Source organism: Morone saxatilis, unplaced genomic scaffold, assembly GCF_004916995.1.
Source record: "Morone saxatilis isolate NCDOM2014 unplaced genomic scaffold, NCSU_SB_2.0 Contig18, whole genome shotgun sequence".
Classification (NCBI taxonomy): domain Eukaryota; kingdom Metazoa; phylum Chordata; class Actinopteri; family Moronidae; genus Morone; species Morone saxatilis.
In genome coordinates, this window is record NW_023339740.1 from 27,114,462 (window position 1) to 27,125,512 (window position 11,051).

Sequence of the window (11,051 nt, forward strand, 5' to 3'; positions counted from 1 at the left end):
CTAGATTTCATTAGTACATTTTACTTTTAGTACTTCCATTCTTCCTTCCTTAAAGCCACTGTATTTCAAATCTGAACATTTCCAACTTTAGGTGCCCTCAGTCAGACACTGCAGCAGACAGCAATGCATACAATTCCAACTGAGCTGAAAGCAACACATAGATTGCACCAATTTTCACTGAGATTGTCCCTTTTTGTTCTACAAATAAAATCAAACCAAACAGAACCCGTTAAAGGATGCTACACATATGGCTTTGAGCAAACACATCAGTCCTTTTACTTCTGAATGAATATTCTTCTATTGAGGTATTGATGATACTGTATTATAGTGACAGCTCTCTGTAGTACTTCTAGTGGCTATACTATCATTTCACTGCGGTGGTTTTATTCGTATGCAGTATTCTTGTTTTCATTCTTACATTCTTGTATTGGTGTTTTATATGTGCCGTATAAGCTACTGGATGTCTGCATGTCCTTTAGGATCAATAAAGTATCTATCTATCTCTTTAGCTGTAGTTTTAAATCAGAATTTTAGTCGTATGTCCAAATCAACCTACAAATAAAACCCTACCAGAAGGTTGCTAAGTTGATTGCAAATGTTTAATTTCAGCTGTCTTTTTTTAGTTGTCAGCAAGGAAGACATCATCTGTTCGGCCAGCCAGCAGTGTGATGTCACAGTTGAGGATGCATGCATGAGCACGTAGGACACACACACACAAGCAGCCATACACAGTGCACAGAGAGGCCACTGTAACATGAGAAGTGTCTCTCGCCAGATTCTCCTGGTCACACCTGGCTGAACAATACACTAATTAACCCTGATTTCACTTAGCAACTTGGGGGAGCACACAAATACACACGTACACACACAAATTAATTTGGACACACAATAACCGCGACATGAACACAAAAAATGAAAAGGCTTGCAGATACACACCCAGAGACAAACTATGCTGCACACAGATGATCCCAGCACATGTGAATGGAGTGAATGAAAAATCTCAAAAATACACAAATGCACATATCAAGGACACACATACACACAAATTTAGCGACACACACTGCACGCACAGAGCGCTTCGGGGAGGTGTGTTCACTGATGTGTGTGTGTAATATTGCATATCTCTCTTGTTCGCTGTGTTGGCATGGGCTATTCCCCTGGCACAATGCATGGCTGACAGCACCTGAGCTTCACACACATGCGCGCAGACACACACACACACACAGGACCAACTCATACATGCCAAGAGACACATTCAGCAGGGTAAGCAACACACACACATTTGGACGTCAGGAGAAGAGTCTGTGTGTTCTGCTAACAGATGGTAATGACAGTTTTAGTCCCTGGACTATCATCTAATCAAAACAGCACACGCTCACGCATACACACAAACACACACACACATACACACTCCAGCCTCCCCCCAGATTAAACATCCTTCACACCAAATAAGGTTAACAGCATAATTCATACTAAATATGCATTGAGAACATAATTTAGGCCAATGTGTTGCTACATTTAAATGTATTTCAGTGATGCAATTTAAATTCCATTAAAAAACAAACACAGTTCAGCCCCCCCGGCATCACGTGAAGATATACTCAGGTTTAATAGACATAAGTCATATAAAATATGGTAAGGTAGATATATGTTTGTCCAGATGCATCCCAGGAATCTAATTTAAACTTCATTGAAAGCATTTTATCGTTAGAAAGAACACTAATTCCAGACAATAATGTTAAAAAGTGTAAGTGGCCATGTTATATACAAACCACTTCTTTTTACCTCAGGGTATACATTTGGGTGGAGGTGCAACAAAGAATGTTGTCAAAAGACAACCCCAGTGAACCAAGCAACCAACCGAGCATAAACTCTGCTTTACAGTGACTGAGCACACATAGCTTCAGTGTCTTGGTCAAGGATACTTTAAAAGAGAATACAACGTTTGTGAGAGGTATTTCTGCTGGTTAGCTTATGTTTTAAAAGATAAGAGACAGGAAAAACATCTGTGGCTGTGGTTGATTGTTGTCGCATCACTCCAATGAACAGCCAATGTGGTATCTACGTGTGTATGTTGTATTAAACACTATGTTGACCTGTAGCAGGCTTGGTGAACTACTATACACTTTGGGAGACACACTTTTGCAGCGATGTCAAGAGTAGTTTAAAAGAAACGTTTCTTTATCATCTCACAAGTAAAGTCCATAAGCTGAAGGTGGAGACACAGAGTGCAATAGAAGGAGACTGGGAGAGGTAAAGGAATGTAATTATGTTTGACAACAACAGATAGCTGCGATGCTATAATTCTATCAAAAGCCTTACAACAACATTATCCAACCTCCTCAGTACATCAAAATCCTTCTCAACAGGACAGCACTGTATTTCCTGCTGTTCACATGAACCATGGGATGAAGAGTGGGATGGTAAATCACAGAGATTCCTTTATATTTCTGCCCCGTATTGAGTGCGAGCACAGAGCTGAGTAGATCGCATTAGAGGATTTAAATGTCCTCAGCGAGGGGATTTGTTGAGCAGCACAGATAAATACAGGAGGGACACAGGAAACAAGAGGTGAGAAGGGGTGAAAGGAAAAAGAAAGGACTGGCAGGGAAGAGAAGAAGTAAAGAATAGATATTTTTTTCTATTTGTGTTAAATATGATCGTTGCTTTTGATTTTACGTTTTAGCTAAAGTAGTTTCCAAGTGAGATAAAACATTTTTTCATTAGGGTTTACCAACATCATGAATTCTCTGCTTGTTCCTGCACCATTCAAACCTGTATTCCTGCCAAACTACTCCTGCACTCATCTTTTGTCCTCATCAAGAAGAAATGTTTAGAAAAGTCAACCTTTGACACTTTTCAGACAAAATTAACACCTTAAGTCATAAGTAGTATATATTACTTTTGTTAGTATTTTCAAAATTCAAAGAAATAAACAAAGTGTTGGTATCTATTTCAAACCTTGACAGAAAAGGAAGAAACACAGGATAAAATAAAGTAAAAGACTGACAGAGCGACATAAACGGAGTGAAAGAGGGCTCATTGTGAGTTCTAGTCACTACTCTGAAGTCTGTTCAGTATTCCTTCCTCAGCATTCTCACAGCACTAATGAGCAACAACCAAACACACACACACATACACACAAAACACAACCCAGGCTTGTTTCTCCCTTTCTCTACATTAAAGAAGTTGTCCCATTTTACAGCATTCATACTGATCGGATTTGTCAAGTGCTGCTCTTCTTTCACCCATTTAAATTCATCACAAACGCTCTGCTTTTAAGCGACTGGCAGTTTGCCTTCCACTTGTACTTCATATGGAACTTGATAAACAGCAGAATGTACCTTTAACGATGAGGTCGGCATAGTTGGACACTCCTGACCCGCCGTCTGATCGGATGACGCAGCGGTAGCGGCTGGTGCTGCGCTGGGATGTGTCTCCAACGCTGACGGTTGCCGAGAAACGCCGGTGGTTCACCACCCTGGTCACCATCAACGCCGTGTCTTTACCGTTCCATTGCTGGATGATGGGAAAGATGAGAAGATATTGGCAAAAGCTTTGAGGCATGTTCTGACCGATGCTGACCAGGCTGTCAGAGCACATTGTAAAGGGCTCAAGATGGCTACTTTCTCCTAACATCAAACGAAATGTTAACTTAAAGGATTTCTGAAGAGATGCTTTGAACCGTGAAAGGTGGTTAACTGTTTGTTGTCAGTTTTCTTTCAATTTACAGTGATTACAAGAGAAACTCACCAACAAAGGACACAGTAATGACCCCTTATTAATATCAAAGACCAGGCAGTAAACAGAAGCAATTTAAACTAAGCAGATCAGACATTAAACTGAAAAACATACTGTTGCCACTTTCTGCTTTGCATACGATCCCCATATCTCCAGATCCAATCTCCTTTCACCACTGTAGTATTATCTGCCAATTTAGAGGAACATGCTTTGCCCAACAGACCTCCAGTCAGGAGGTCACTGCTTTCCATTGTAAATGTCATTACTGTACACAGCAGCGTTCTCAGTAGTATACACCCATGTGCAGTGAAAACATGCAAGTGTGCCAGTGCACATAAATTTAAACTAGAATGACTAGAGAGGCACGGATACACAAAACAAATACACACACACACACACTTGTCACTGCAGAGATGGAGTCATCAGTGCGTAGCAGAACAAGGACTTTTAATCAATCCTGAAATAGAGCAGGGAAGGCTGGGGATGTTTGCCACATAGTACTTTTTTTTATAAAATGTTATAAATATTTCATAATTGTATTTTCTGCATTGGCCTTTTAGAATTTATATTCTATATTGCACAATATTCAATAGAATAATGGATTCTGGATTCTGATTGGCTGCCAAGAGTCCATCAGAATCATACAAAAGTATAACTCACTTAAAGTTCTGGTCAAGTGATTTAGTTTAATTACTCTTCTAAATCAGTGCCTAAAGTAGAATAAACATTATACACAACAGCACTGCTTATCAACATTGAACTTAATACATTCAAACTTTAGAAAATTGACTAAAAACATAGCGTTTTTCTAAAAGTAAGTGACCATGGAATAGGAGCCATAATATACACTGACGCATCCTGATATAGAAAAAAATGGACTTTTGGCGCACACACATTGCAGCATTTTACTTTAGAAAAATGTATAGAAAAATATGTGTAAATATACAATAATGATCATATTTAGGATTATATTAGATTATCCTGTAGAAGTACTACTTACTAGACTACACTGGGATATACCTCAGAGCAGCATTAGGTTTAACATATCTTTCACAAAACAGACTGAAAATCTGCCACTGAAAGACAGAATTGCTTATATGTTATCAGTTTTAGAATATTTGACTGCTTACGGCAGTCAGACCTTTCTTTATACAACTTCTGCATGTACACCTCCTGATATCATTCATGCACATTTACCGATAAGAGTGTACTGACCTGTAGCCAGAGTTTATCATGCTGAGACCATTTCCCTCCAGCAGTACACTGAAACGTAGCGTTCTGACCCACGTTCACCTCCACATTCTGCAGACGCAGGAAGTGAGGGGCTTTACCTGCAACATACACAGAAAATACACTGTAGAGATAAAAATTGTATTTTTGTTGCACCAATCGAATTGTTGACGTGAACACACTTTGTTGGGATCATGTAATGCTGCTGATGAACTATCGCTTTTGACATGATTTTCTTTCAATTGCATTTTCAGAAATCACCAGTTCCCCAGACCATATAGACTTGAACTTTTTTGTATTGTGTCTCTTTTTCTGATTTGACTGAAGATGACTGAAAGATTCCATCTAGTTATAAAAGACATGGTAGATTCACACTGGCTTATAATAGCAGGAGCCATTGGTAATAAGAAACAGTTCTTGCAGGAAAACCCACAACAATAGTAATCCAGCTCAAACAGGGCTTAATATTGTTGTCTGGACTGAAGCAGAGAAATTCGTGGGATGTAAGAGGCAGAGCAGGCAGACAATAAGACAGACTACAAGACATTGGGTGACATTGGCCTGGCATTGAAACCATCCAGCGACTGGTTAATTTCATTTCCACTGTCTGCAGACAGAGATAAGTCTGACGGAGTATGCATCGATCATTTAACAATGATAATTCGCCCTGACGTTAATGGTCAGGTTGTTGCAAATGACAATGACTTGGATATGAAGGTTGGGTTTTTTTGTAACCTTTCTTTATTTGTGCATTCTTCTTTCTCCTCCCTCTCTTTACATTATCTCAGATTTTCTTTCTTCCATTGTAAATACCTCCACTCGCTTCCCTCTTGCTTTCCACCACTGACTCACCCACTTTGACTAATCTGATTAGTGATTGGCACAGATGAGCTACGTGTTCTGTGCCAGACATTCAGAGAAAGAAGAAAAAACAGTAGCAGAAAAAAGAACCTTGAAACAAAGACAGACGAAGAGTAGAGTGGGACATGTGGGTACATGGAAAAAAGACAAAAGATATATGAATAACAGGAAGAGTTAAAGGAATAAATTATCTAAAACAAAGTGTTAGGAAAGCATTAAAATCTAATCATGTAGCTTTCTTTAAATTCATCAACATGAAAACAAAAAGAGCTTCTGATTACAGCTGTTCTTTTTTATTTTCTTTTTTATTTACTAAGCATTCTTAAATTATGTATTACAGTCTGTTATGTAGTACACTTCAGTACAATTCCCCCCTGTAGTTTTTAAAACTTGGAACAAGACTCATTATCTAAGAGTAATAAGATCATGTTCGGTTGTACTGCCAGTAAAGCTGAACCGAACAGAATAAATTATAAAGTGATGGTTGGATGTAAAAGCGCAACACATGATGCCAATTAGACTAGACAGTGAGAACGCGAGAGGGTAATACTGAGTAGCCAGAGCGAGGTAAGGAGGCCACAGAGTGTTGCGGTATAAGCAATCCAGAGTTTTGTGAAGCAAAGTGTTTCTGTCAGGTTTGAGTGATGAAGACCCTGGGTTTAGACCTTCTTCCTGGCTCTCTGCAATCTGTCTGCAAGCCTCACAATCTGTCCTTTACACGGCCTGTGTGTGTGTGTAAGTGTGAGATAGCTATAAAACAGATGATGCTCAGTGGGGCTACAGTTGTGCAGGGTCAACCATTATGAAACACACACACACACACACACAGTCACTTACGGCAGGGGTGAGCTAGGACTCGTATGTCGTCGATGGCGATGAAACCTGGATGGCCTTGAACTGAAACCGCCTCGAATATTACCTGAGGAGGAGAAAGAAAGAAAGAAAGAAAGAAAGAAAGAAAGAAAGAAAGAAAGAATCAGGATGAGCCACATTTTCCTCTAAAAGCACTGAAAAATAAAAAAATAAAAAATCTTGCACAAACTGCAACATCTTGAGGCCCCTGCGAAGCTCATATGGAAACCCCAGGGGAATGTTTCACTGAAAGTCAGCAACTCTTCCTCTCTTCCCTTCATCCCTTCATCCTTCTGTCTCTATCCTTATGCCAACCGCATATGCCGTTCCGCCTCCTTCTTCCTCTCGTCTTTCCTCTCCTCCTTGCCCCATCCTTCTTCCTTTCCTTCTCTCTTTCCTTTATGTCAGGCCTCCTCCTCTCTGCTCCATTTTTGATCTCTCCCCCGCTCTTTCTTTTCTCTCTATCTGCTCTTTTATCCACTTCTTATTCTACTTGCTCTTATGTGTCTATTTCCATTCCTCTCCCATTGCATCACTCCTTTATTTTTTTTTTTTTTTTTTACATTTTCTCTCCTACACACTCTCAGGGTGACGGGCAGTCAGCAGGGCTGTCACAGGGCCATGCACTTCTGACCCACACATACTCATACACAAACACACACTGAGGACACACACTCAACTATACCTCTGTGCTGTACTTGTCAGGATCCTCAACAGTATAAGCTGGGACTGAGGAGCTGAGTCTGAATACTAAAGACTTCTGGGAAGACTGTACTCTCTTCCTTTCCTTCGAAACATAAATCCTCCTCTCTGGCACGCATGTCAACTTTCCAGAAGTGAATGGCACTGGAATAGTTTTGCTGTTGTTGCTGTGACAGGTCTTTGTGTCCAAAATTCAGATTTTTCATTGACATCACATTGATTTTTAAAAAATGATCTGTATATATAAACAGATCTTCATGCAGATTTGACCTCACAGTGAATAAAATATAGTTTAAAACACAGTATCACAATAATATACGCATTCCTTCATATCTGTGATCTTTTCTTTAAGCCTGCTTTCTACTTTAAAAAATGGAGCCATGTCCCATCCTGACTCTGTTACTGCTATTTTCTAGCAATCATTTTTAACACTTGTTGATAACAATGCATTCTCAAGTGTCTCCCCAAAAGACTAATTAGATGTGTGACCTTGCAGGCATAGTGGTCTCAGATTCAGGTACATGTAAGCTCATGGTCTTAGGCTCAAGTCCAGCATTGGACACCCATGCTATGCTTCTTCTGTCTTTCTGTGCTTTAATAAAGACAAACATGCAGGAGGTAATCCCTGACTTACTATCTCACTGTATTTCATATTGTTCTTGTCTTAAAGAATACATAGTTTTGGTAATGATCTGTCCAGTGAGTATTAAAATCCCATGCTGCAGTTCAGACTGTGTTTACATGGCCACAGACCAGAACTGTAACAAATTAGGAAAAACATGCAATGGAAATATGAAAAAAATACTGTGTTTTATGTAAGTCTGTGTGGAAAAACAAGTAGTGCAAATGCAGGACAAAGCTACAACAACATACATGTCTATTAAAAACAAAAGATGCTAAAGCTTTAGCCTGTTCAAAGAAGAATGACAGTTTACCCTATAGTTTGTTTTGGCCCTCGCAGTGATCTGTATTTTAATATGACAATGTTTTTGTCCTTGTTGGAAAATTTCTCCATAGGAGGTGACTCCTCATTAGAGAGGGAAACACTCACACACATTTAATGCTCTGTGCCTACCTCAGTTGTGTGTGTGTGACACATGGTGCCTTCATTTACTGAGCAGTCATTAGATAAAAACAGTTGCTTTTGTGCTACCTCAATAAAACAACACAGCAGGGTAGGTCCCTGCACCTTAAACAGATCGATACACACACACACACACACAGACAAACTTCATTAAACAGCAGCACCTTTGTATTACAATATTAAAGAAATAAACCAACGGAGAGACACCTGTTGGTCATCTAACTATCTTCCTTAAAAGATTAAACTCTATCCATAACTCCAAACAACGGTCACACGTTAGCTTAGGCTAAACTGAGCGACTCGCATTTGTTCAGGCTCTATATATCTTATCATGCATGCTAAAGTTTTAGCATGTAGCAATATAGTCAGTTCCTCAAACTTTGTGTATTCCTTTAAAGATGTATTAATAAGTATTTACTGCTGATTAAATTACGTACTGCTTACTGTGGAGCTAACTGTGACATTAAGCTAGCTTATGCAAGGTTTCTAAGTGTCTGGCTTTTGCTTTAAAGCACAATGAAGGACTTGACTCTTGCTATCATGCTACCGAACAAATCTCACACTAAAATAAACCAAAGCCACTCCTTCAGTACAATATAGCTGTATATGTGGAGTAGACTTCTGTCTGCACATTAGACTTTTATCTACATTCCAGCACCGATACTGGTCCATAAACATTACAGAAAGAGCAAAAGACTAACAGTTTGTGTGGCTGACCTCTCCACAATCACAACACCCCTTTAATGTATGTTGAGTTTTGCCTCATATATACTTAAGCTAAGTTTGTTGAAGAATAAGAATTTTTCAAGTTGAATCTTTAAATGAAGTTCAAATCTGGCAGTATTTGCAGTTGGCTAGTGGCTGGATGAAAGGATGAAAACACATTTTATTTTACCATGAGTTACTTACTGTAGCTAGATCCACTATCTTTACACATGGACAGGAATTAAGTAGAACACAGACAGCATTTTTGGGGAGATGTATATGAACTATTTAAGTTTGTTACTGTTGCTATTGTTATTGCTTTGTCTCTTGTGGTATGACATGGCGCAATACAGATAAAATTGAATTGAATAGAATTCAGGTATTATTGCATTGTGGGACATCACGCTTCATGGACATTAACTTTTTCCCATCAAATACACCGCAGACTCTCTCCTCCCATGCTTTAAAGGGTCAGTTAACTCAAATTAATACTAAAGTGAGTATTTTCTCCTTTTTATTGTACCTTTCATACATCAGTTGTCAAAATGAATATTTTGCACCTTTTGCACCTGACTAATCTCAAGCTGAATGTTCATGTCAATAAATTAAAGTAAATTAAAAACTCAAACAGCCTCAGGCAGGACATATGAAATATCAAATATTGACTTATCTGCCTGACACATGGCATTAGGGAGCGTAATTATAGATCTGAATCACATTAAAAGAGGAGTTTAATCTATTTTGCTAAGTTATGAGACAATGATCAAAGAGGACCAGGCAGAACTATTAGAAAAAAAAATGTTTGCTCAATTATTTCTGTGTCGTTTTAATATAGGCTTCTGTATTATTGTTTTCATCATGTGCCATAGACATAGTCGTAGTCATGCTGTCAGTTTTTGCAGTAATGTTAATAGATGTTCATGCCATCAAAAGATGTAAAGATGTGTGTGTGTGTGTGTGTGTGTGTGTGTGTTACCTGATAGGAGTTAGGCCAGAATGTAGAAATGGCCAGCTCAGCCTTCACCCAGCCTTCAGTAACAGTATCAGAGGCGTTCCATACCGGGTTACCCTGCGCACCCCCATTCACCTGCAGACAGAAAACAATAAGCAGAGATTTAGAGGATAGAATGAGTAAAAGGGGATCTGAAGTAAAACTGTTGACTTTTATGGGAAAACTAAAGTAAATGTGTGATTTTTTATATTTATTAACTGAATCAATTGTAGTTACTTTTATAAACAAGATGATGAGGGAACTTTCACTACTGCTCAAGGCTAATCAATCTTTACATTCCCTAACTTTCTGCTCACTAGTCTGTCCTTTCAGCACTCGAACCTCCATCAACAGCTCCTCTCTGACCTTCCCATCTGTCCATCAGTGTTTTCAGTCCATTATACAACACATTCACTTTTGGAGGTCTAGTTCTGTGTCTGCTCAACAATAACGAAATCCATCAGTGTACTTTTTCTTGCCTAATGTTTTAATCATTTGATCATTTATTATTCTTAACATGCATTTGTGTCCAAATAAAGAATATGTTATGTATCTTCTTACTTAAAATTTTCATTACAAAAACATACAAACACTCTGATAACCATACTTTCATATGCAGTATACTAGAGCTAACTTTATTCTTACTAAAAGAGAATAAACGAGGTCTGTCCTTTTACCCGCCTATCAGTCATTCTCTTTCCATCTCTCTCTCTCTCTCACACACACAAACAAACACACACCCCTACATAAACATCCAATGCCCCAGGGCTAACTTCATCCCTCCTTGACAGAGAACAGAGGTCTGTTTGTCTGTTTACCTGTTCAGTATATCAGCCCCTTCATCTGTCAATCCATCCATCCCTGTCAGTCACTCACACACACACA

At 38.9% G+C, this 11,051-nt stretch overlaps 1 protein-coding gene across 1 annotated transcript in view; it reads right to left on the reverse strand.

Moving 5' to 3' along the window:
* The window catches only part of ptprt (protein tyrosine phosphatase receptor type T), a 307,757-nt gene that overhangs the window by 221,125 nt on the left and 75,581 nt on the right, over positions 1–11,051 (reverse strand). Inside the window, exons 4-7 of the mRNA XM_035662487.1 lie at positions 10,152–10,262; positions 6,670–6,751; positions 4,957–5,072; positions 3,345–3,519 (exon numbers count right to left, since the gene is read on the reverse strand). Of these exons, the coding sequence (XP_035518380.1) occupies positions 3,345–3,519; positions 4,957–5,072; positions 6,670–6,751; positions 10,152–10,262 (484 nt within the window). The remainder of the gene's footprint in view (positions 1–3,344; positions 3,520–4,956; positions 5,073–6,669; positions 6,752–10,151; positions 10,263–11,051) is intronic.